We start from the raw sequence: 27,170 nt of genomic DNA, 5'->3' as shown, positions 1-27,170 counted from the left end.
CCCATGCTGGATTGCTGCTCCTCGGGATATACACCACCTGCCTTTTCTTCTCTCACCTATTATCCTCATACCACAAATATTTTCAGTGGTACATGTGCTTTCCTAGCCTTCATTGACACTTGTATATGCAATGACAGGCGTTTCTTTCTGCAAATCTTGACATGTCACAACAAACTACTAGCTTATATAGGTTGCTGGGAGAAAGATGCAGGAAAAGAGCAAAATTATAAAGAAGCAATAGGCAACTGGAGCTCTGGGGCCAAATCTAGGCACCAGCATAGCCCCGATCCCAAGGAGATGCCTTCCCTTCTCTCTCTCTCTTGCTAAGACACAAGCAAAGGCTTTTTCATCTGCATTCTCCCCATATGCAGCTTGGCCTGCACATGGAAGCGAGCAGCTAAAACATGGGGGAAATGATAGTGCAGCTGTGATGCTACAAGGAAGGGCTGTTGATATTTACACTGGGACAGAGGGGGTGGAGGGATGGGGGAAGGAAATTCCTAGGGTTTCAGCTTGGGTGGGTCACTGGATGGGTGGAGCCAATATGGTTGAGCCTCTAAGCACTAGCTTGGTTCAAAATATGGCGTCTGCTGTTAAAAATTAGTTGCTGACCAGGGTCATATAGCCTTTGAAGACATTGTTTCTTAGAGAGAGATAGTCCCCTTGCTTGTAGAGATCAAACTGATATGCAACCTAGACAATGTCATTGCCTGCAGAGTTTACAAGAGGGCAGGAGAGGTGGGGAGAGGGCTTTCTGCAATGGGAACCAGGTTTTCAACTAACCATAAGAAAATACCTGTCCTTTTTCTGTTCCTTTAACAGCAGCTTGATCGGCAGGTGAAGCTTTCTTTTTTTCCAGAACCATATTTGCATTATATTTGCAGCTGAGCAGAGATTTGAACTCTAGTCTCTCAACCAAAGTCCACCACTCTAACCACTATGTCAAACTGCCACTCCATGCTTTTCACAGCATGGGAAGCATCATCACCTGCTGAGGTAAAACCTGCAAATTCCAGCAGGGTAACTGTGTTGGCAAGCCCTCATGGGGAGGATTACAGAACTCAAAACTTCCACATCTCTTCTAACGCTAGCTCACTCTCTCCTTTTCAGCAAAAAATGTGTGTGGGGGAAGCATCTTCATGTATGTTGCTTCCTTTACAGGTGTATGGATAACTTTTTTGGCATGGGGGCTACATTCACCATTGGGCAATCCTCCAGGGGCTGCGTGCCAAAGGTACAAACGGCCAAAAGTGATGTGGTCACCCCACACTCTCATGCACACACACACACATACATACGAGATTCCCCTCCTCAGTTGATCCATGCAGATCAGCTGAGAGAGAGCTATTGCACCCCCCTCTGTTCATCTAATGATCAATCTGATGACAACAGAGGAGGCAGGGCACTGGGTTCCAACCACCCCAGTGCTATCTCTACTTCAGTTTTTAACATTTATTGTCACAACTGCCTAAAAAGAAATTTATGTACCAGACAGTAAACCCACACACACTAGCATAGCACCACTGAAATAACAAACCCTCACCTGCCCCAAATAGCCTCGTTTACACTAGTAAATGCTGGAGATTCCAGTCCTCTTGTGAAACTCGTGGTCCTCGCAGGAGTCAGTGGCAGGTGGTGCCCGCTAGACCTGATAGGACTGCTATGGGGGTGTGGCTAATGAGGTCATGGGGGAGTGGCCAAGTTTTGGTTTTTCCCCATCCTCCTCCCTTACAAACATACTGTGGATACTTAAGCATTACAGGTTTGCATATAGCACCTAACTAAACTATAAAAGAGTGAAAAACAGGAAGCCAAAATGTTAGAAAAAGGAGTCTTTCACACCATACGATCAGTTCTGAATACTGTAGCAGGACATTCCACAAGTTCCTCCAGTATTCTAGTGGTGCAGGGACTCAGCCATTCACACAAAGTATATTTTGGTTTTATAAAAGCAGAGATTTTCTTAACTCAAAATTCCTTCTCCTTTTAATCAACCACATTTACACAGGTTCCACCTCCTTACTTGAAGTGAAATTGGGGCTGGAAGTGTGCAACAATGCCACACATGTCTTGCTAGTTGGATTACCAGTGCCAGGATATCTGTGTTATCAACTACTCTCCTGCTGTCTTCTCTCCAGCCCCCATCATGAAAGACAGTGTTGGGTTCAGAAAGAAAATAAACATCTTCTTCAAAGTACTGCTAAGCTTTTTGTTTTAATTAAAACAACTATAGTAAGTTATTGCTGTTATCCCTATGGGGGTTAATTATCTTGCAGTAACCCATATCAAATTTTCAGATGCTTTAAATAAATAAAAATAAAGAAAAAGGTCCAGTCCAGCCCAGTCCATTCTTGGAGCAGTTTGCCACCAATATTTTTCTCTCCCACCCTGGCAATAAAAAAAGGTCCAGTCCAAATCCAGCCCATGAAGAAACCATATTCTCCCACCACACACACACACACACACACACACACACAAGATGCCAGCCAAATATTTTGTGTGTGCATGTGTGTGTACGTGCTTGAGGTTTGTTACTGAGAATCTCCTCTTCCCCCACCCTGCTGACAATAAAAAGTTCTAGTCCAACCCTTGAAGAAACCAGATTGTCCCCCTATACCACCTTATGATGCTAGCCAAACACTTTTGGGGCAGTTTGCCACCAAGAATCTCCTTTTCTCCCCACCCTGCTGACAACAGAAAGGGTCCAGTTTGGCCCATGAAAAAACCATATTTCCTCCCAAGTGCCATATGATGCCAGTTTTAGAGGCAGATTGCTACCAAGAATCTCCTCTCCCTTCCCAACCACCTACAATAAATAGGGCCCAGTCTGGCCTATGAAGAAACCAAACATGCTTTTAGGTAGTTTACCACCACTCTTCTCACTGATATGTCTATATTTAGCTGATCATGCTCAGAATCGATATATGATATAGGCTAAGACTACGAAATGGGGCTGTTCTTGAAGCAGCCTAGATTCCTCCCTAAATGGCAATGGACTGCCTTCAAGTCGATCCTGACTTATGGCGACCCTATGAATAGGGTTTTCATGGTAAGTGGTATTTAGAGGTGGTTTTACCATTGCCTTCCTCTGAGGCTGAGAGGCAGTGACTGGCCCAAAGTCACCCAGTGAACCTCATGGCTGTGTGGGGATTTGAACCCTGGTCTCCCAGGTTGTAGTCCAACACTCTAATTCCTCCCTAATTTGCTATAGTGGCTGTGTTAGATAGGCCTTATAACAACAGATGGAGTAGGAGCCTTCCTAGAAGGGCTGACAAATGGGCAGACCAAGGGGAGGGACCTCTTTGCCATAGCTACACTGTTGGATTAGGGTTGGCTGAGTGGTGCAGAGAGCTGATTGACCAAAGAACAAGATGCTGATTGGCCAGAGAACAGTAGATTGACATAAATGTTTGTGTGTGGAACAAGAAAGAGTACAGTAGGGACCCACTTTACAGCGCTTCGCTTTACAGCGTTCCGCTAATACAGCAGTTGTCAGTTGCAGAAAGGCCCTGCTCCTATGGCGCTTGTTCTGCTTTTACGGCGTTTTTTGGCTGTTGGGCGCCATTTTGGTCAATGTTAGTCAATGCGTTCCGCTTTACAGCGGTTTTTGCTTTACAGCGGGGGTCCAGAACGTAACCCGCTGTATGAGTGGGGCCCTAATGTATGTGGCTTTGAGATTTGGGGGATTTTTTTTTAATTGCTTGACATTCTCATTGGGAGGGCTCCAGTAGCCTCAATAGACCTGCTTCCACTGTCAGGAGTCTTAAAACACTACAGGCCTTTTATGTCATAGCAGGCATCTGCCAGATCTAATCCCACCCTGGTTATGGAATGGTTCTAGATCCAATGCCATCTTCCAAGCCCAGTTCAAGAGATTAACTTCCCTAGCAAATTTAGGACCTCTCCCTATTAGAGTTACCAGGTCTCCGGTTTTCGGCCGGAGTCTCTGGTTTTTTGGGGGGCCCTCCGGCTCTCTGGCTAGCATCCCTTAATCTCTGGACTCTCAGCTTCAATTTAAAAAAAAAAGTTTCTAGGTGGTCTGGTTCCCGAGATATACACCAAAATGTCAGCCGCCGCCCCCGCGACTGTTTAATCTATTTAACTGATACGACACTGAAGTTGGTTCCTAGTTCCCAGTTCTTTATTTGCTTGAAAGTTCAAAACACTAAAAAAGAAGAGTTGACAACTACAGTAACTTCAAACCAAACTTAACATGTCTCTGAACCCCAAAATATATGTTGGGGTACCCTATATGATATATCACTGTGATTGAGGGACTCTCCCCGTCAAGAATAACAATACATCTATGCAATCAAAATAATCAGGCTTCTGATATTATCATAAATACATAATTATGTCATAAAATCATAAAAAATAAGTAACTGGGGGTGCCCACCCCAAAATCTGCTCTGGGACAGGACAAATCATATACCCCAGGAAAGGGGAGGGTGTCCTCTACGAGATGCCACTGTATCCCACCTGGTCCAGAGCTTCTGCTGGGCGCAGGGCACGGAGGAAGGCATCTATGCAAAATCAAAGCAGACCAAAACATACAGGAAAAAATAAGTATCTGGGGGTGCCCACCCGAAAATCTGCTCTCAGCCAGGACAAATCATATACCCCAGGAAAGGGGAGGGTGTCCTCTATGAGATGCCACTGCGTCCCTCCTGGCCCAGAGCTTCTGCTGTGCGCAGGGGAAGGATGAGGGCATCTATGCAAAATCAAAGCAGACCAAAACATACAGGAAAAAATAAGTACCTGGGGGTGCCCACCCCAAAATCTGCTCTGGGCCAGGACAAATCATATACCCCAGGAAAGGGGAGGGTGTCCACTACGAGATGCCAGTGCATCCCATCCGGCCCAGAGCTTCTGCTGGGCACCAGGCACGCATGGGTGTATCAATGCAAAATCAAAGTGGACAAAAACACATAGAAAAAAATAAGTAACTGGGGGTACCCACCCCGAAATCTGCTCTGGGACAGCACAAATTATACCCCAGGAAAGGGGAGGGTGTCTTTTACGAGATACCACTGCGTCCCACCTGGCCAGAGCTTCTGCTGGGCTCAGGGCACAGAAGAGGGCATCTATACAAAATCAAAGCAGAAAAAGACATATAGGAAAAATAAGTAATTGGGGGTGCCCACCCCAAAATCTGCTCTGGGCCAGGACAAATCATACACCCCATGAAACGGGATGGTGTCCTCTATGAGATGCCACTGCATCCCGCCTGGCCCAGAACTTCTGCTGGGCGCAGGGGAAGGATGAGGGCATCTATGCAGACAGAAAGGGTAGAGAATCTTCTTACTCTTACTCATTTCTCAGACCGCTTTCTGAAGTGAAGGGTCAAATCTGTAAACAAGTTTGGAGCAGCCACATTAAACGATAAGGGCAGGGCATTCCAGGCAGGGGGTTGCCAACCCTGCTTGGATATGGATGTCTTTGCAGAGGATCTCTAGTCAAGCTTTACCACCAGCACAATCCAAACTATATCTACTCAGAAGTAAGTCCTGTTGAGTTCTATGGGGGCTTAGTCCCTTAGTACGTGTGTTTAGAATTGCAGCTTTCAGGGACATTCATCTTTACTCCCGAATGCTCCCATCTAACATCTCCACAACACTAGGCTCCTTTCTTCCTACAGTGACCTTCTGGTGACTGGCCTGGCTTGAAGGCACTTAAACCCTTCTTGCCGAAAGCAAGTAGGCTAGATTAAATGTTCCCTACCCAGGCTCCATCTTTTAGCTAAGATGTCTAGCTTAATATCCAGTCAGATTTTTTTTTAATTGTACGCTCCAAGCAACTGTGATTGATGCTTAATGTATCATGCTTAATGACATCACTTGGGCCTGCCCCGTGACATCACTCGGGCCCATCCCATGACATATCTCAGGCCCGCCCCTAAAATCTCAGGTTTTGGGATGCTTCTGACCTGGCAACCCTACTTCCTATAGCACTTCTTCCTGTACCAATCTGCCTGTGCATTCAAATCAGCTGAATAGGCCTTTCTTGTAGTTCCATCACTGGATAAAGTTCATGGCGTGGTAATATGAGATAAGGACTTTTCTGTGGTGGCACCTCCATTGTGGAATTCCCTCCCCCTCAAAATATGGCTAGCATCATCATTGCTTACCTTTCAACAATGGCTAAAAACACACTCTTTGGCCAGACTTTTGTAGGGACTACCTGATGTGCCAGATGTACATTGGTGATTGTCTGCTGTTACATTATGCATTTTTATTTTATATATTATATCTGAATGGGTAATTGTTCTGATCTTTCTGGCTGTTTTAATTATGAATTAAGAGAGGCATGAACTGATGAGGGATGGGATAGAAACTGAACTAATAAATAAAGAAAACAAAAAGTAAGAGGCACATGAGGATCTCTTGCTGTCAGGTGATTGAGTAGTAACACATTGGATTTGAAGGGAACTAGGGTGACTAACAGTCATTCCTCCTTGTCTTCCTCCTTTCTGTCTGCCCTCAAGAGACACTATGACTCCACATACCATCTTCGAGAAGTACCACCTGCAAAATTGGTCCTGGCCTTCTTACATTAGAAATAATGTATTAGAACCAGAGCTTGGAAAAGTTACTTTTTTGAACTACAGCTCCCATCAGCCTAATCCAGTGGCCACGTTGCCTAGGGCTGATGGGAGTTGTAGTTCAAAAAAGTAACTTTTCCAAGCTCTGATTAGAACAACTAAACTGGAGCCATGCAGCAAAATTAGAGAGTGGCTAAGATGCACCATTGATATTTTCAAAGCAATTTCCTTACTGGTTCCAAAGGCACCAGTGCTAGCTGTCCTATGTACTATGTTATGCCTTCCTCCAATGTTTGTTCTTGGATGGGAGGCTCTTCAGCCTAAAGACAGCCATAAACCAAGATTAGAGGCAAGAGTAACTGATAGTTTATGGTTTGCTGGCCTTGGTCTTTGGCCCTAGGAAAAAGCAAGCCCTTCCCTGCTGCTGCTTTCCTTAGCTGCCCCCAGTGTCAAGATTCCAATGGGCCTTACCAGGCTTCCAGGCAAAGCAAATTAGCCTTAAAAACTGCCAGATGTGTGCAAGTACGAAGGAAGAGAGCTTCTCCAGCATATGTGAAAGATGCATATGATTTAGGTAATTCCTAAGGTATTCCTAAACCTAGATTTTCTGGACGATGGGCATGAGTAATTATCAATCTGTAATAGCCGTTTTCCCCCTACATTATCTCTGTAGCTGGTGCTTACATACTTACAGAAGTAGGACTATATGGTCCACTTTTCTAACCCAGCAAAACTGTTTTTATGTTCTCATAGTGTCTAAAAAGGGACCTGAAAAGGACACAGTCTTAAACCAGATTCTCCGTGTATCAATCCGCAGACTATTCTATGACATTCAGATAACACAAAGTGTTCTATAGGCAGAGGGCAGGAGAAATGAAGATGTTCAAAACCAAAAGTGCCAGCATGACTCAATGTATAGCTTAGTACAACAATCCAAAACAAGTGAACTTAACAGTATGTAATGGAATAAGTATACAGCGCTTCCTCAACCCCCAGCCCCCGAACTATGGAACGCCCTCCCTGATGAGATACGCCTGGCGCCTTCTTTGCTATCTTTTCGGCACCAGGTAAAGACCTACCTCTTCGCCCAGGCATTTTAAAAATTTTAAAAATTTTAAAATTTGAATTGAAAATTGAAAATTTTTAATTATGTTTTATTGTGTTTTTGTATTTTAACCTGTTTTATTATGCTGTACACCGCCCTGGGAGCTTATTGCTATAGGGCGGTCTAAAAATGTAATAAAATAAAATAATAAATAATAATAAATATATATATATATATGATGGCTCAACTTGAACATGAAGCAAAAAGCACCCACCATTTCACCCTGTGTACACACACACACTTACTTATCGGCTTCTAATACAAGTCCAACCCATTTCAGAAATGGGAAAGAAAAGGCAAGACCTGAAGGGACCTGATAGTGTGATGATGCCTGTGTATATACGTTTGTTATTGCTGTTTATGGTAAGTAGCGAGTGATGGGAGGAGTGAGATGGAATGTTGGTGAGTGCTGCGTGTGATTGGCTGAGAGAATGTGGAATGGTTGTTCATATTGGGGTGCTTGGCAGTTTGACAGCTAGACAGGGTTTTGGTTTTAAGATAAGCTGTGTTTATAAATGGTAGAATTTGAGGGGTTTGTAGAATAGGGCTTTGTATTAAGAGACAGTGAGGGACTAATAGTGAAGGGATTAAATACTTCTTATGTTATATTTGTCTACTGTAAACATCTGTTTGGTTTTCATCATCCCATGCCTGATGGTGTGTTACTCGCAGGAGTATAATATAACAGTAAAATTCACACACTCAGCCTCACATTCCTCAGGTATATTTGAACTTAAAGTAAAGGTCCTGGTGGCAGCGAAACTAGTGATGGTTAGAAGGTTTTGCCTGTTGCGTGGTAAAGGCCTAGTAAATCTGGGTATCGCCCTTTAAAGAGAGCTGGGATGCCACAGATACCAGTAGGCTACAAATGAGGCATCAGGTTAAAACTATTCAACTAAGTCCTACTCAGAGTAGACCCATTGAAATTAATGGAACTAAGTTAGTAATGTCTGTTAACTTCAATGGATCTAGTCTGAATAGGACTAGCATTGAATACCATCCCAAAATAGTGACAGCAATAAGACAACAAATTCATAGAATCATAGAATAGCTGGAAGGGGCCTATAAGGCCATTGAGTCCAGCCTCCTGCTTGATGCATTCCTGAACTGTGCTGTCAACTCAGTGGACTAAGGCTGCAAGGGATAATGAAAGGTTTGGTGTGAATTGCAGCCTGTTAACCCAGGGAAGGCTGGGTTACCATTAACTTTCACACTCAAAAACAAAGAGCCGGGTTATTGATATGTACCATACCTTTCAAAAAGAAAGTTAGAGAAAGAGCCATTGCACAAAGGAATATCAGGTTCTAGTCAGTCAGAAGAGTGTTAGTGGAAAGATTGTTTGGGAGATAAATCTGGTAAAGAATGCCTTTCCAAGCCTACCAGCGGTCAAGTAAGAAAATGATCAGGAAGCTTCTGCATGTAAGCAGATGATAACAGATTTTGTTTTTTTTAAAAAAAATCCAGGCTGTCCTAAAACATGCTGCATCAGCAAATGGCTTAGAATTTTAGCACAATAACAGTTCAGTCAGCATAAATATCAGGAAAAAAGGTGCTTTACAGGTTTAAGTGAGCTAGGACCACTGTAGCTGGGAAGAATGCTACAAGAGCATCCATCATCCACAGCATCACCAATAATTTTGACTAAGACCACCCATTTTAAGTAACCAAAGTAAGATGGCCAAAAAAGTTGAAGGAGTCATGGTGCTGGCAGTTTGGATTTCCAATTCATATGGCAACCGACAAGATCATGGCAAACATTCAGTGCTGTCACCCCTGTTACCAAGATACATGATGGTCACCTGTTAAAAATATATGCATGAACCATGCCAGGCAATCCAGTGGTTCACGTCCATGGTTGATATTGTAAAACTATAGATTCCTGGCCCTCACTCCCATCCCCGCACCAAGAGATCACATCTGTTATTTTCCATGCCAAACATTTCTATAGGTCATTGATTCCCCCTTTCCACTTCAAACTGAGAAATGCACAAAACGTACTAAATCACAGAAAGGAAAGAATAGCAAATTTCTAAAACATGTTTTTTATTGTTTGTATAGAGGCTTTAAAAAATTACCTTAAATACAAAATACATCTCCAACCTGAGCAAGTCATAATGAAGAAATATATACATCAGTGTTCTTGACACTAAGTACTGCAGGTACTAGTGTCAAGAGGAAGTACTCAGGTTCCTTGTGAGGAGGGGAGTACTACGAGTTCAAAGCCAAATATACATTAAAGGTGGAGAATGAATGAGTGAGTGAGTGAATGAATGTCTGATCGAGCCAACTGTTGAAGATCTTCATTAGGGAGACATCAGCTTTATCTCCTCTTCTTCAAACTTCCCTTGGCCTTCTGGGATTATAAGATTACGTTTTACTTCAAGCAATGCAATTTAAGTGAATTATGTTTGAATGAAGATAAAGAATAAGCCCACAAAGCTTTGGGGCAAGTCATATTGGTACACGAAATCAACATGACAAACGTGCTCCAAAGTCTTTTTATCCGATTACTAATTTTTCACTGATTAATCCTTTTATTCCCCATGGAAATGAATGAATTGCATCTGACACATTAAGTGAAAGTAACTGCTGACCATGTTCAGGATTTCCATCTCTCTAGGGCAGGAGGGGGGAACCTCAGGCCCAGGGGCCACATCCAGCACACCAAGCCTCTCTATCTCACCCTGGGAACTTTCCCCACACCACATCACCTTCCCAGCCATATGTCCCTAGGCCACATCGCTCACTGGCAGTATTGTAGTGGCAAATTCAGAAGTGCAGGATCCATTCGTGATAGTCACACCATGCCCACTCACAGCCACACCTTCTTTCCCTCATGTCCCTTGCTCTCTGTGTTGTCTCTGCTCCTAGGAGCCAATCAGCATGAAAGGGGGGTTGTGTATTAGCTACTGAGAAGAGTCTTTTCAGTGGGTGATTCACCTCCTTTCACACTGGCTCCAATGAGCACGAAAAGGCAAGGATTCTTCTCTGTGGCTAACCTGCGTCCCTTTTATTATGATTGGCTCATACATAGGGACCTGGCTGGGACCATGCTCCATAAAAGGGGGTCTATGACTGTCTGCAACCCCAGATGACTGCAGCCCTTCTCACTGGCCCTGCTTCACACCCTCCTTGAATGTTTTTGACTGGCTGGAATATGTCCTTAAACTTTGATAATGCCTTTTGCTTGCCTGAATGGAGGCTAGAAAGCTGTGTGTATGTGTAGAAACTAGTCTACTGTACAAAGGTAAAATTTACAATTGTTGCTCTGCCCACTTTTGCCTCTGGCCCCGCCCACCCCTGGCATGTGTCTCCTAGAAGGCTGCTCAGAAGGCAATGCAGCCCTCGGCTCTAGGGGGAAGGGTAATTATCACTGCGCGTCTGAATATGTTGTCATCCAAATATATGCATATATAAAAATTAATAGGTAAATATAGGCAAGTCAGGAGGCAACAACAAACAAACCCCTTGCTGGACCAGTTGGTAATGCATTCAAAGTGATGCTTCTCAGCATCCCAAACATCATATAAGGACATGTAAAGAGGAAATGGGATAAACATGAGTCGGCAAGTTGCTAGGCTGTTGTCTTGAATTCTGTCACTACATCTATCAGGAACTGAAACCGGGTCCAGCACCAGCCAAAATATACAACTCTGTGCCCCTGATTTGACACATGCAAACTATTAAAAAACACAACAAAAGGAAAATCTTAGCATTTGATCTCTGATGTACTAAGAGTCTCTGCTGTGCATAAGCCAACTACTGGCTACCTTTCTCAATACTTTGTTGCCTGACCTAAGGTTCCTGCTTGTTTCATTAAGTCTCGTCAACACCTGATGTCAGTTTTGTCTTCCTCTTACATAGTTGGGGTCTCTTTATTAGCTTTCTGAATGACTTTGCTCCTACTGCTTTAATTATCAAGTGGAACTCAGGCTTGGCATCAGGCCCCTGACTCCTGCTACCTGACCAGGATGGGCTTCTATCATGGCTTGGAGCTGGCATTCAGTAGTTGTCTTGACAAGCTCACTCCTGGCTCTAGCCTGACTCAGATATAAATGCCTGAGTGTTGGTTTTGGCCTAGGGCCAGATACTGCCAAATGATCCTGAAATTCTTCTTAAGTACCCTGGTTCTCCATTCTTCCCCCCCCCCGAAGCATCCATGCTTGAATTTGTTTTTCTCTTTAAATATTTTGAGACAAGAGCAAGTCCTTTCTTAAAACAAAGTAATGTTAATAAGCCTATTGCTTTTATTCCTAGGAATAACTCCATGATTTTCTCCCCAGTGGTATCATATAAATAATCCACTGGGATACGAGGAAATAGCTTCATTGGTTCAGCAGTGATAGCGTTGCCTCTGTGTAAGTTTTCTAAAGCCTGCCAGCTAGTTTGATTCTCATGGTTAATCCATATATTTCTGTGTAAGTTTATATGCAGATCAAATGGAAGGGCTGGACTTAAGGCATAAATTCTTCTTTGATAGTCATTGGTGAAGAGGAAACCAGGTTGGTGGTACTGCTGCAGATGCCTCCAATTGAACCAGGGGTACCAACTGCTGGAGGAGTGGGTGTGGTTGTACTGGCAGGCTGTGTCTGCTGCTGCATCTTCTTCTTGTTCACTTTCCTCTCCTTTGCTCTCCTATTCTGGAACCAGATTTTCACCTGCAGAGACAAATGCAAAAGTTCATAGAGACCAAACAGGATAAAAATGCAAGAGTGGAGGGGAGGAAGATGGAGAGAAAAGGGATTGAGATGGATGCACACAGTATGTTTGTTACAGTGACAGAAAGGAGATGAATGGGGGAATAGACAAAGTAAAAGGATATATAGTGGTCAAGAAAAGGCAGGGGTGAGAGGAAATGGGGTGAAGTAGAGCATGACAAGATTCAGGATGGAGTGTGTGATTGCAAACAGGATATGGAAAGAAGCAAAAAAAATACATTAAGGATTCATTAGAATGGGGTTTTTTTCCTAATACCACTGTATTCTGTAAAAAGCTGCCTTTCCAGGGACTTCCTATCTTTCATTTAGGGATTCTGTTCCATATAATACCTTAGCATTAATATTTGTTGCTGAGAACTAATAGATATGCTGATGGATAGTGGCCATGTTAGCATGTAACACTAAGCCAAACCATGGCTTAGCATGAATGTGCTAACTCCTGAGGAGATCACACGCACTTTTTCTTGCCAGCCTTTTTATCTTTAGCTCGGTGTGGTGCAGCATCTAAGCCAAGATTTGACTCAGCATGTCATTCAAACCTGGGATCATTCTCTACCTTAACCAGAAGCTTCAATCCCAGGATAAATGTTGGCTACAGATCATGGTCAAGGACAGACCTTAACCACTATCCTGGGTTCAGATGGCACACTAAGCCAAACCTTGGCTTAGTCACTGTCCTGTACTGAGCTAAAAAGGGGAGGAGCAAAGTGGGTGCAAGTTGGTTTCCAGGACTTAGTGTGACTTACAAACAAGACCAATGTTATAAAGCACTCATCATCCGCTCACCTTTTTCCTGGCCATATCATGACTTGCTAGCTCTTTGGTTAGATGGTCCATCAGAACAAAATAATAATCATGAAAGTATCTGGTCTACATCTGCCAAGCAAGATGGAAAGATAATCAGCCATGAAGAACATTCACAGCCTGATCCTATGCATATTTATGCAAATGTAAGCTACAATATTCAGTGGAGCTTATTTCTCAAGCATGTATAAGACTGAAGTCTTTATCCTTAATATTTGCACTGGCATTTGTGCCAGGATGCTCATTTTAATACTCACTTTAAGTTGTTTGATGGTTTGTGATCCTGCTACATCAAGAGTGGGGAAGATGTTGCTGGTCTCCCATCTCCCATCAGCCTCAGCTAGCATGGCCAATGTTCAAGGATGATGGGAGCTGGGAGTCCAACAACATCTGGAGGGACAAAGGTTCCCCACTCCTGTGCTATACCATGAGACTGTGCAAGACCCTTCAGTACCAACCTGCCGCTCAGTGAGTCCTAGTGTTGCTGCTAGTTCTGCTTTCCGCCGGATGGTGATGTAGCGGCTGTAGTGAAATTCCTTCTCTAGTTCCAAGCGCTGATGGTCTGTATACACAACCCGATACTTGTCTTTTGTTCTGGTCTTGCCTAATAAACAGAAAACAGAAAGATACTAAATTGGTAGAGGAGACATAAAATATAACAACATGGAAGAAAGGAGTAATTGGTAAAGTAGAAAGGAAACAGAAGAAAAGGACAAATGGCAAACTGTTGATCCACTGGAGGAGTTGGCAGTTGAGGAAGGTGGGGTTATTTTACTGTGTTAAAATTAATATTTCATGAGACTGTGTCTTTTTAAACTTCTAGGCACAAACGTCTCTCAAAGTTAAGGAAAGTGCATTCTCATATGTATGAGTCTTTGTACTTTGGCCAGGCTTTAAGATAATGAAATTTAAGATAATGAAATTTAAGATGAAATTTAAGATAATGAAATTTAAGATAATGAAATTTTAAAAGGGGTAGGCCTAGAAGTAGGCATTGTGAGAGCAGGGGCACAGGATATAAATTCAGAAGAGCAAAATTACCACAGGCCAAACCACAAGTGCCAAAGACACTTGAAGAGAGACACTGCTTACAAGTGCCTGTACGCTAATGCTAGGAGCCTCCGAACCAAGATGGGAGAACTGGAGTGCTTGGTCTTAGAGGAGAGCATTGATATAGTGAGCATAACGGAGACCTGGTGGAATGGAGAAAACCAGTGGGATACGGTTATCCCTGGATATAAACTATATCGGAAGGACAGGGAAGGACGTATTGGTGGCGGAGTCGCTCTATACGTGAAAGAAGGCATTGAATCCAGCAAGCTCGAAACCCCAAAAGAGGCAGACTCCTCCACAGAATCATTGTGGGTGGTGATACCATGCCCCAGGAGCGACTTAATACTGGGAACGATCTATCGTCCCCCTGATCAAAATGCTCAGGGAGACCTTGAGATGAGATATGAAATTGAGGAAGCATCCAAACTAGGAAATGTGGTAGTAATGGGTGACTTCAACTACCCGGACATAGACTGGCCGCATATGTGTTCCAGTCATGACAAAGAAGCAAAGTTTCTAGATATTCTAAATGACTATTCCCTAGACCAGTTGGTCATGGAACCGACCAGAGGGACGGCAACCCTGGACTTAATCCTCAGTGGGGACCGGGACCTGGTGCGAGATGTAAGTGTTGTTGAACCGATTGGGAGCAGTGACCACAGTGCTATTAAATTAAACATACATGTAAATGGCAAATTGCCAAGAAAATCCAACACGGTCACATTTGACTTCAAAAGAGGAAACTTCACAAAAATGAGGGGATTGGTAAAAAGAAAGCTGAAAAACAAAGTCCAGAGGGTCACATCACTCGAAAATGCTTGGAAGTTGTTTAAAAACACTATATTAGAAGCTCAACTGGAGTGCATACTGCAGATCAGAAAAGGTACTGCCAGGGCCAAGAAGATGCCAGCATGGTTAACGAGCAAAGTCAAGGAAGCTCTTAGAGGCAAAAAGTCTTCCTTCAGAAAATGGAAGTCTTGTCCGAATGAAGAAAATAAAAAAGAACACAAACTCTGGCAAAAGAAATGCAAGAAGACAATAAGGGATGCTAAAAAAGAATTTGAGGAGCACATTGCTAAGAACATAAAAACCAACAACAAAAAATTCTATAAATACATTCAAAGCAGGAGACTATCTAGGGAGGCGATTGGACCCTTGGATGATAAGGGAGTCAAAGGTGTACTAAAGAACGATAAGGAGATTGCAGAGAAGCTAAATGAATTCTTTGCATCTGTCTTCACAGTGGAAGATATAGGGCAGATCCCTGAACCTGAACTAACATTTGCAGGAAGGGATTCTGAGGAACTGAGACAAATAGTGGTAACAAGAGAGGAAGTTCTAGGCTTAATGGACAATATAAAAACTGACAAATCACCGGGCCCGGATGGCATCCACCCGAGAGTTCTCAAAGAACTCAAATGTGAAATTGCTGATCTAAGAACATAAGAACATAAGAAGAGCCTGCTGGATCAGGCCAGTGGCCCATCTAGTCCAGCATCCTGTTCTCACAGTGGCCAACCAGGTGCCTGGGGGAAGCCCGCAAGCAGGACCCGAGTGCAAGAACACTCTCCCCTCCTGAGGCTTCCGGCAACTGGTTTTCAGAAGCATGCTGCCTCTGACTAGGGTGGCAGAGCACAGCCATCACGGCTAGTACCATTGATAGCCCTGTCCTCCATGAATTTGTCTAATCTTCTTTTAAAGCCATCCAAGCTGGTGGCCATTACTGCATCTTGTGGGAGCAAATTCCATAGTTTAACTATGCGCTGAGTAAAGAAGTACTTCCTTTTGTCTGTCCTGAATCTTCCAATATTCAGCTTCTTTGAATGTCCATGAGTTCTAGTATTATGAGAGAGGGAGAAGAACTTTTCTCTATCCACTTTCTCAATGCCATGCATAATTTTATACACTTCTATCATGTCTCCTCTGACCCACCTTTTCTCTAAACTAAAAAGCCCCAAATGCTGCAACCTTTCCTCATAAGGGAGTCGCTCCATCCCCTTGATCATTCTGGTTGCCCTCTTCTGAACCTTTTCCAACTCTATAATATCCTTTTTGAGATGAGGCGACCAGAACTGTACACAGTATTCCAAATGCGGCCGCACCATAGATTTATACAACGGCATTATGATATCGGCTGTTTTATTTTCAATACCTTTCCTAATTATCGCTAGCATGGAATTTGCCTTTTTCACAGCTGCCGCACACTGGATCGACATTTTCATCGTGCTGTCCACTACAACCCCGAGGTCTCTCTCCTGGTCGGTCACCGCCAGTTCAGACCCCATGAGCGTATATGTGAAATTCAGATTTTTTGCTCCAATATGCATAATTTTACACTTGTTTATATTGAATTGCATTTGCCATTTTTCCGCCCATTCACTCAGTTTGGAGAGATCTTTTTGGAGCTCTTCACAATCCCTTTTTGTTTTAACAACCCTGAACAATTTAGTGTCGTCAGCAAACTTGGCCACTTCACTGCTCACTCCTAATTCTAGGTCATTAATGAACAAGTTGAAAAGTACAGGTCCCAATACCGATCCTTGAGGGACTCCACTTTCTACAGCCCTCCATTGGGAGAACTGTCCGTTTATTCCTACTCTCTGCTTTCTGCTTCTTAACCAATTCCTTATCCACAAGAGGACCTTTCCTCTTATTCCATGACTGCTAAGCTTCCTCAGAAGCCTTTGGTGAGGTACCTTGTCAAACGCTTTTTGAAAGTCTAAGTACACTATGTCCACTGGATCACCTCTATCTATATGCTTGTTGACACTCTCAAAGAATTCTAATAGGTTACTGAGACAGGACTTTCCCTTGCAGAAGCCATGCTGGCTCTGCTTCAGCAAGGCTTGTTCTTCTATGTGCTTAGTTAATCTAGCTTTAATCATACTTTCTACCAGTTTTCCAGGGACAGAAGTTAAGCTAACTGGCCTGTAATTTCCGGGATCCCCTCTGGATCCCTTTTTGAAGATTGGCGTTACATTTGCCACTTTCCAGTCCTCAGGCACGGAGGAGGACCCGAGGGACAAGTTACATATTTTAGTTAGCAGATCAGCAATTTCACCTTTGCTAACTAAAATAACCTCTGCTAACTAAAATATGTAACTTGTCCCTCGGGTCCTCCTCCGTGCCTGAGGACTGGAAAGTGGCAAATGTAACACCAATATTCAAAAAGGGATCCAGAAGGGATCCCGGAAATTACAGGCCAGTTAGCTTAACTTCTGTCCCTGGAAAACTGGTAGAAAGTATTATTAAAGCTAGATTAACTAAGCACATAGAAGACCAAGCCTTGCTGAAGCAGAGCCAGCATGGCTTCTGCAAGGGAAAGTCCTGTCTCAGTAACCTATTAGAATTCTTTGAGAGTGTCAACAAGCATATAGATAGAGGTGATCCAGTGGACATAGTGTACTTAGACTTTCAAAAAGCGTTTGACAAGGCTCCTCACCAAAGACTTCTGAGGAAGCTTAGCAGTCATGGAATAAGAGGAGAGGTCCTCTTGTGGATAAGGAATTGGTTAAGAAGCAGAAAGCAGAGAGTAGGAATAAACGGACAGTTCTCCCAATGGAGGGCTGTAGAAAGTGGAGTCCCTCAAGGATCGGTATTGGGACCTGTACTTTTCAACTTGTTCATTAATGACCTAGAATTAGGAGTGAGCAGTGAAGTGGCCAAGTTTGCTGACGACACTAAATTATTCAGGGTTGTTAAAACAAAAAGGGATTGTGAAGAGCTCCAAAAAGATCTCTCCAAACTGAGTGAATGGGCGGAAAAATGGCAAATGCAATTCAATATAAACAAGTGTAAAATTATGCATATTGGAGCAAAAAATCTGAATTTCACATATACGCTCATGGGGTCTGAACTGGCGGTGACCGACCAGGAGAGAGACCTCGGGGTTGTAGTGGACAGCACGATGAAAATGTCGACCCAGTGTGCGGCAGCTGTGAAAAAGGCAAAATCCATGCTAGCGATAATTAGGAAAGGTATTGAAAATAAAACAGCCGATATCATAATGCCGTTGTATAAATCTATGGTGCGGCCGCATTTGGAATACTGTGTACAGTTCTGGTCGCCTCATCTCAAAAAGGATTTTATAGAATTGGAAAAGGTTCAGAAGAGGGCAACCAGAATGATCAAGGGGATGGAGCGACTCCCTTATGAGGAAAGGTTGCAGCATTTGGGGCTTTTTAGTTTAGAGAAAAGGCTGGTCAGAGGAGACATGATAGAAGTGTATAAAATTATGCATGGCATTGAGAAAGTGGATAGAGAAAAGTTCTTCTCCCTCTCTCATAATACTAGAACTCATGGACATTCAAAGAAGCTGAATGTTGGAAGATTCAGGACAGACAAAAGGAAGGAAGTTAAACTATGGAATTTGCTCCCATAAGACGCAGTAATGGCTACCAGCTTGGACGGCTTTAAAAGAAGATTAGACAAATTCATGGAGGACAGGGCTATCAATGGCTACTAGCTGTGATGGCTGTGCTGTGCCACCCTAGTCAGAGGCAGCATGCTTCTGAAAACCAGTTGCCGGAAGCCTCAGGAGGGGAGAGTGTTCTTGCACTTGGGTCCTGCTTGCGGGCTTCCCCCAGGCACCTGGTTGGCCACTGTGAGAACAGGAGGCTGGACTAGATGGGCCACTGGCCTGATCCAGCAGGCTCTTCTTATGTTCTTATGTTCTTATATCAGTTCCATTTCTTCAGTGGCACACTATGCAGCTTTCTCTGTCTGCCATTGTTGACATTTCTTCATCACACTGTTCAGTTCTTGAGCTTCCAGCTTAAATACCAACAAGTTTTTAGCTACTGAAGATGCTCACTAGATATGCCCTGTTTTGTAGTGGATATGCGACCTAGTAATTACCATTCGTATTAAAAAATGGTGCTGTTTCAAAGCCCAAATTCACTTTTCTAAAGAAACCTACATACATCTGTAAGGATTAACCCTTTTCTTCCCCATATTGGCAGCAAGTCTGGGAGCTTCCAAAGAGGGGAGCGTGGTAACAGAGCTAAAACAGCTTAGGGCGCAGTTCACCCATCCCACTACGATTCACCCCATCAGCTATCTGGCCGCTATTGGTGGGCATACTAGAAGAGGAGGGACAGGACAATTGGGCCTGATCACTAAGCCACTTCAAGGCCAGCACAGCAATTGGGCCCATTGCTATTGCCCAATGACAGAAAACTGGCTAGGGATCCAGCAAATCCTGGGCTCGCTGAGCCCCATTCTCAGAATGTCCCATTTTGGGGCTTTCTGTTGGCTTCTGTTGGCAGATGTATCAGCAGCAGGCCTCCTGCCCACCCATTCAGTGGCTGGCAGAAGGCTAGCTTGGCTGGCAGAGCTGAGTGGAAGGACACCTGAATCCTCAGCTCAATCCAACCCCCTCACAGCCCAAAATAAGGAAAGGTTTTTAAATTGTTCTGCCTGAGACTGATGGTGCTACTTAAGACTACATTTAGTACCTTCCCACCTTTATAGTTTTAATTGCTATCCAAGATGTATTTCTCTTTTTAAAACATTCTTTGATGGCTGCTACCTGGATTTTATTATTTTGTTAATGCTGAAATTTTAAATTGATGATTTGCCTTGTGAGAAGCCTTCCAAAAACGTGGAACCCGCTTGAGCATTGTGATCAGCTATAAAGGCCCCACGTTGGGGGTAGGATTGCAGCAACGGTTACAGGCACGAGAAACAGCCTTCTTGGTGATGGGACCCAGGTCTATGGAACTCCTTCTCCTGAGAGGTATGACTCCCTCTTTATTATCTTTTAGGTGAGCCATGAAGATATCTTTACTTCAATCTGCTTTTAATGAGGAGGATAGGCTGATGATTTTGTTCTTCCATGCTGTTTTTGAATGGCTGTGAGTTAGGGTTTGATATACTTGGGGATGGCTTGAAATGAAATGGTTCTACTATTCATTCTCTTTTAATATTTTATGATGTTGGTTTTAAAATGTGTATGGCACTTTGGGAATATATTTATTTATTTATTGTATTTATATACTCCCCCACAGCCGAAGCTCTCTGGGCGGTTTGCAGTAACTAAAAACATTAAAAACAAATATACAAATTTAAAAGACATTTTAAAATTTTTAAACAATTTAAAAACACATGCTAAAATGCCTGGGAGAAGAGGAAAGTCTTCACCTAGTGCCAAAAAGATAACAGTGTTGGTGCCAGGTGCACCTCATCAAGAAGATCATTCCATAATTTGGGGGCCACCACTGAGAAGGCCCTCTCCCTTGTTGCCAGACTCCCAGCTTCCCTCGGAGGAGGCACCTGGAGGAAGGCCTTGGATGTTGAGCGTAGTGTACGGGTGGGTTCGTATTGGGAGAGGAGTTCCATCAGGTATTGCAGTTCCAAGCCATGTAAGGCTTTATGGGTTAAAATCCAGCACCTTGACTTGAGCTTGGAAACATACAGGCAGCCAATGCAAGCCGGCCAGAATTGGTTTTATATGTTCAGACCGTCTGGTCCCGGTTACCAATCTGGCCACTGCATTTTGCACAAGCTGCAGTTTCCGAACCATCTTCAAAGGCAGCCCTACGTAGAGTGCACTGCAGTAATCTAACTTGGAGGTTACCAGAGCATGGACAACTGAAGCCAGGTTATCCCTGTCCAGATAGGGGCACAGCTGGGCCACCAACCAAAGTTGGTAGAAGGCACTCTGTGCCACCGAGGCTACATGAGCCTTAAGTGACAGAGATTGTTCTAGGAGAACCCCCAAGCTATGGACCTACTCCTTCAGGGGGAGTGCAACCCCATCCAGGACAGGTTGGACATCCATCATGTGGTCAGAAGAACCAACCACTAGCAGCATCTCAGTCTTGTCTGGATTGAGCCTCAGTTTATTAGCCCTCATCCAGTCCATTGTCGCAGCCAGGCACCGGTTCAGCACATTGACAGCCTCACCTGAAGAAGATGAAAAGGAGAAATAGAGCTGCGTGTCATCAGCATACTGATGGCAATGCACTCCAAAGCTCTGGATGACCGCACCCAACGGTTTCATGTAGATGTTGAACAGCATGGGGGACAGAACTGACCCCTGCGGAACTCCATACTGGAGAGTCCAGGGTGCTGAGCAATGTTCCCCAAGCACCACCTTCTGGAGCCGACCCGCCAAGTAGGAGCAGAACCACCACCATGCAGTCCCTCCCACTCCCAACTCAGCCAGTCTTCCCGGAAGGTTACCATGGTCAATGGTATTGAAAGCCTCTGAGAGATCAAGGAGAATCAACAGAGTCACACTCCCTCTGTCTATCTCCCGACAAAGGTCCTCATACAGGGCGACCAAGGCTGTTTCCATGCCAAAACCAGGCCTGAAACCCGACTGAAATGGATGCAGATAATTGGTCTCATCCAAGAGTGTCTGGAGCTGGCCCGCAACCACTCGTTCAAGGACCTTGCCCAGGAATGGAACATTTGCCACCGGCCTATAATTAAGATTTTCTGGGTCCAGGGAGGGTCTCTTCAGGAGTGGTCTTACTACCGCCTCTTTCAGGCAGACCACTTATATCTTGAAAGGTGACTAAAAAGTTATTTAATTAAATATATAAATAAAGTAAGTGTTCTACTTCCTTGTATTGTTGTAGCTTTGAGAATTTTTAAAACACAAACATAGGGCACACAAGTACAAGGAAATAAACAAACACTCGCAAACAGCAGTTGTGGAGATACACCAGGTCTGTGCTGCACCACTTCAGACTACACAGATGACTGAATGCTCCTTGCTTCCCTCCCTTTGCTTCTGCAATAAGGGCTTATCCATATGGGAGCATAACTTCGTGCTAAAGATGCTGTTTTTACCTCTGTTTTCTGTTTGCACTGTCCACAGTAACGGCTCGATGTCAGCTGCAAACATGGTGTTTTCTAGTCACACTTGAGGGGAGGCATCAATCACACAGTTTCCTAAAGACCATGCCCTCTAATTTAACATTTCCACTCCCTCCCATTACCTGGCAACTAAGCTTCTACCAGTGAGTTTCATTAACAAACAAACAAACAAACCAAAAGTGTAGTTATTTGTATTTTCACTGGTACAATACATCTGAAATACAAATCTTTGTTTGAGCAGTGTTATGCTTTTGTGCATAAGTTAGGGGGAGGAAATAAGGCACCATTTGCAGCAAAATAAATGGCTTGTAGAATGGAAGAGACAAGCGGAAGTTTCTCATCAGCCCACAGGAAATGAAATGAAAGAAGGGAGGAGGGTGTGGGCGTGGAGAGGGCAACAAATGACACACCCACCTAAAAGCTTCAGAGCAAAGCATCTGCAAGCCCTAGAGAAACGAAGTGAAGACATTTTTTCCTTCCCTTCTCAGATTATCAAACGATTGGGTTAGTACGGATTTACAGGGAGGAAACTGTGATAGTTTCTGTTTGTCAGTAACATCATATGAACCATGCGAATTAAAAGGGGATATGAATAGCACCAGACACACAGTAAAACCCTGTGTAGATGAGCCCTTAGTCTTCCTATCCACAGTTTTAAGGGTTTCAATCCCACAAAGATGTGAAACTTCTCCACTGAGCAGCAGCAATGGCACAGGACCTCTTATGGGAAAGGGTGGGGAGACGAACATTTACCAGCAGGAGTGACTGATGAGAATTGTAGTTAAGTTTTGAATAGCCCCTTATTCAATATGGAGAGAACAAGTGTGCATGGGCAAAGGGCAGGATCGAAATGGTAAGCTCTGTGCCAGACTCACACATGTTCATTTAAATGTCTGAACAGAAACACAGGTTGTCATGTGACAGCCAAATGAATATGCATAAGTTGGAGCAGAACCTGCCACTAACATACCACTTCCCCCATACATATATGTATGCAGCAATAGCAGCTATTGAAGTGAAAGAGGTGGCTGGTTGTAATTCCTCTAGCAGCAGTGGTGGCAGGGTGAATTAAAGCTGGGAGGCGGGGAGTGAGAGAAGTTTCTCCAGCATAGCTATTCTTTTCAAAGAAGGCAAATTACCGAGTGGGGATTACATATTGTGCAATTAGCCTTGAATCAGGCTAGCTTTGTTCATTGTCCACAATAACAACAAGAGGTGTATGTGCATATGTTATGGTCATACTTGTAATAGAAGCTGTACAGGTAGGACCTGTAACAAAATGTTGCCTTGTGGGGTGCTCTTCTCTTGAGTTACAGTCACTCCATCAAGTTCTCCTCCACAACCAGGGCCAGTTCTAAAGGGCGGCCAGGTTGGGCACTGGCCCGATGGCCCCGGAGCTACAGGAGGGCCCACAGCCGCCCCTCCGCTCCCCTTCAGCAATCTGCGGGCCCCCCATGTCCCCCCACCCCTCCACCTACCTGTCTGCTGCCTTTTACCATTGCTCTTAACGAAGATGGTGGCTGCAGTTTCCCTAAGGTACTGAAGCCCCTGCCGCCATCTTAGTTGATGGCAGAGATGCGCACGCATAGTACACACATGTGCCATCAACAAAGATGGCGGTGGAGGCATCATCCCCTTAGGGCAACTGCGGCCGCCATCTTCGTTAAGGGCAATGGTAAAAGACAGGAGACAGGTAGGTGGGGGTTGGGGGGTGTGCGCATGCACATGCGCACGCACACACATGCCAGGGGCCAGGACAAGCTGATGCCCAAGGGCCCCGGCCTTCCTGGAGCCGGCCCTGTCAACATTCTATTCTATTTCCTCTCCCCCTCGGTTTTCTGTTTTCTTCGCTTCCTCGCCCCTACAACAGTTAGTCAGCATTTGTTATGGCCACTGAACATACTCAGTCTTCACTGAGCTGTTTTAGGGTTCCCATTCCCCTAGATTTTTTCTTTGTATTTATTTCTGCAAATCTTGGGGTTTCCCCAAGCTGCCAGTATTTCCCTCTTTTGTGTGGATGATGCCAATTAGGCTGCACAAGGATCCACATTCACCTCCGAACTTTGGAATGAGAGGCAATACTAACAAGAATAGAAGTGATTTATCTCTTTCATTAAGTGCTGCAGAAGCTTACAGGCAGGCATCCCATTGGATTTGTTAGCATTTAAGCCAAATTCAATTTAAATCCCTCAGAAATGAACTTAACTGAGTTCTCTCTGTGAGACCTGACATTCACATTAGCTAACCAATTTGGACCCCTGCAGACTAATTATGAGTCATGCACAGTGAAACTCTTGACTATAGCAGAATGTGAAACAAAAATGTAAATGAAGTCATATAATCTTGCAATAGTCTGTGCATTTAACTTTGTATACCTTTTCATTATTATATTTGCATCCTCCCGTTCAAGAGACTTTAAAACCACTTGAGGGAACTGTGGGGGTCATAGTATCTATGGTGACCCAGTGTACGAGTACCATATGACCATTTGACTCTCATCTACAAATAAATAAATGTCTGTCCAGAATGTCAGGTGGGACAAGTTAAGATATGTCATACGTCAACATTCTTTTGAATAGGAACCAGTCCTCTGAACAGGAACCAGTCCAAAGAACAGATGTTAGTTAGCTGTCTTTTCCTTAATTTTCCCCAGTATGACTGGAACTGAAACAGAAGCCCATTGGGTGAGAAATCCAGAGCATTTACCCATTAATTTTAATGGTTAGAATCAACATCAGTTTTCAGTGAGAACTGTGTGTGATTGCTTATTTCCAACTGCTCACCAGATGTTGAGGGCCAGTTTTTGGCACTAGTGCTACTAACATAGTCCAAATTCTGCTCTGAGTATATATATGAAGAACTGACTTCAGTTATTATAGCATTTTATTTAAGTACTATAGTAGCCATGTTGTTGTTATGTGCCTTCAAGTCGATCACTACTTATGGCAACCCTATGAATCAGCGACCTCCAACAGCATCTGTCGTGAACCACCCTGTTCAGATCTTGTAAGTCCAGGTCTGTGGCTTCCTTTATGGAATCAATCCATCTCTTGTTTGGTCTTCCTCCTTTTCTACTCCCTTCTATTTTTCCCAGCATTATTGTCTTTTCTAGTGAATCATGTCTTCTCATTATGTGTCCAAAGTATGAAAACCTCAGTTTCATCATTTAGCTTCTAGTGATGGTTCTGGTTTAATTTGTTCTAACACCCAATTCTTTGTCTTTTTCGCAGTCTATGGTATGCGCAAAGCTCTCCTCCAACAACACATTTCAAAGGAGTTGATTTTCTCTTATCCACTTTTTTCACTGTCCAACTTCCACATCCATACATAGAGATCGGGAATACCATGGTCTGAATGATCCTGACTTTAGTGTTCAGTGATACATCTTTGCATTTGAGGATCTTTTCTAGTTCTCTCACAGCTGCCCTCCCCAGTCCTAGTCTTCTTCTGATTTTTTGACTATCCATTTTGGTTAATGACTGTGCCAAGGTATACATAATTCTTGACAAGTTCAATGTCCTCGTTGCCAACTTTAAAGTTATATAAATCTTCTGTTGTCATTACTAGTAGCTATAGGTGAAGCCTATAGCCCAAGTTGGTGGGCTGAGAGGGACAAGGCACTGTGTCCCTCCTTTGTACCCAGCACAGAAGTGCAATTGGCCAGGTTTATGTTTTTTTGCACGCTAGGGACTTTTGTGAACTCATTTATAAGGCTGGATTATTATTTTAAGAATGAAGAAGTAAAATAAGTCAATATGGTATTTAAAGTACTTTCTGAATAAAATGACTAGAGGAACAGAATGTTTCTCAGCAGGAGCAAAAGACCCAGAGAAGTAAAGATGCAGTATACAATTTTACTGCTAATGTTTAGCAGGTCTGGCATTCTAAGCTGTCTGAATGGAAAGGTCACTGAGGGACCAGAGACAAAGTGCTCTGAGCACTTTGTAAGAAAAGTAGGTTGTATGTATAATACATTAAAATAAAAGGATTGCAGGTTTCTTCACAGTAATATTTCACAAGTTGGTCCTCACACTACTACTGTGCTCCCTAGAAGGAAAAACATCCCCACCAGGGCTAGCAAAGGGTTTCCAAACAAATCCTTTGTGAACCTCCCAAGATATAGGGATTGTGTGCAGAAGGGTTGTGCAGGAGCAGGTGCACTCCTATTGTGATGACTGAAATTGCTTTTCTGAGATGTGCCTCTCCACACAAGTACTTCTGCTGTGTGAATGGCTCAGCATTTATTACATGCGTCTCCATGACTCCAATGGGCACAAATGGTTCATAAAGGGTGGTGCAACTGTGGCCATGTGTGGCCCTACCCTTTCCCTCTGTATCAGAACTTGACACAGGAGTTTGTTTACTAGATTTTTGTAACTGCCCTTAATGTTTACAGGGGCATTTACAAAAATACATATAAAGCAATATAATCTTAACACAAAAAATATAGTTCAAACATAAAATAATGGTTAAAACAGCAATTAAAACAACAGTAAAAACAGTTTTCAAAAGACCTGGAGAATCAAAAACTCTTTGCCTGGTGGTGAAAGTATAACAATGTTAAATGGAAATGGACTACCTTCAAGTTGATTCTGACTTATGGCGACCGTATGAACAGGGTTTTCATCATAAGCGGTATTCAGAGGTGGTTTACCATTGCCTTCCTCTGAGGCTGAGAGGCAGTGACTGGCCCAAGGTCACCCAGTGAGCTTCATGGCTGTGTGGGGATTTGAACCCCGGTCTCCCAGATTGTAGATGAGCACCTTAACCACTACACCACACTGGCTCTCTTATAACAATGTTAGCTCCAGGTAAAGCTACCTGGGAGTAGTTGCAGTCAGCAGATCAATCTGGAGTTCCCACAGGTGTGCTTGCACTGCACTGACCTCACCACCGCCTCCCCTCTCTACTTCCCAGTAGCAGCAGCAACACAGGCAATGGGAGGTCAGTGGGAGGCTCCTGCTCCACTGACCACTGCTGCCTAGGAAATAATGCCACACACAAACAAAAATGCTCTCTCCTGTTCCACCTGTCTTACCTCAAATGGCAGGGGCACCTGAAGGAGGAACAAAATATTTTAAGGGTCAAACAGGTTGATATGAGAGAAGGTATTCATTTAAGA

The 27,170-nt window shown here is 43.7% G+C and overlaps 1 protein-coding gene across 1 annotated transcript in view; it reads right to left on the bottom strand.

Moving 5' to 3' along the window:
• Positions 1–11,914: 11,914 nt before the first annotated feature.
• Positions 11,915–27,170, bottom strand: part of CDX1 (caudal type homeobox 1) — a 54,537-nt gene continuing 39,281 nt past the window's right edge. The window contains exons 3-4 of the mRNA XM_061621942.1: positions 13,627–13,772; positions 11,915–12,304 (exon numbers count right to left, since the gene is read on the bottom strand). Coding sequence (XP_061477926.1) covers positions 12,101–12,304; positions 13,627–13,772 — 350 coding nt within the window. The 3' untranslated portion in view covers positions 11,915–12,100. The remainder of the gene's footprint in view (positions 12,305–13,626; positions 13,773–27,170) is intronic.

Source organism: Rhineura floridana, chromosome 3 (assembly GCF_030035675.1).
Source record: "Rhineura floridana isolate rRhiFlo1 chromosome 3, rRhiFlo1.hap2, whole genome shotgun sequence".
NCBI classification, from domain to species: domain Eukaryota; kingdom Metazoa; phylum Chordata; class Lepidosauria; order Squamata; family Rhineuridae; genus Rhineura; species Rhineura floridana.
The sequence above is the reverse complement of the archived record's forward strand: the minus strand, read 5'-3'. Positions and strand labels throughout refer to the sequence as shown.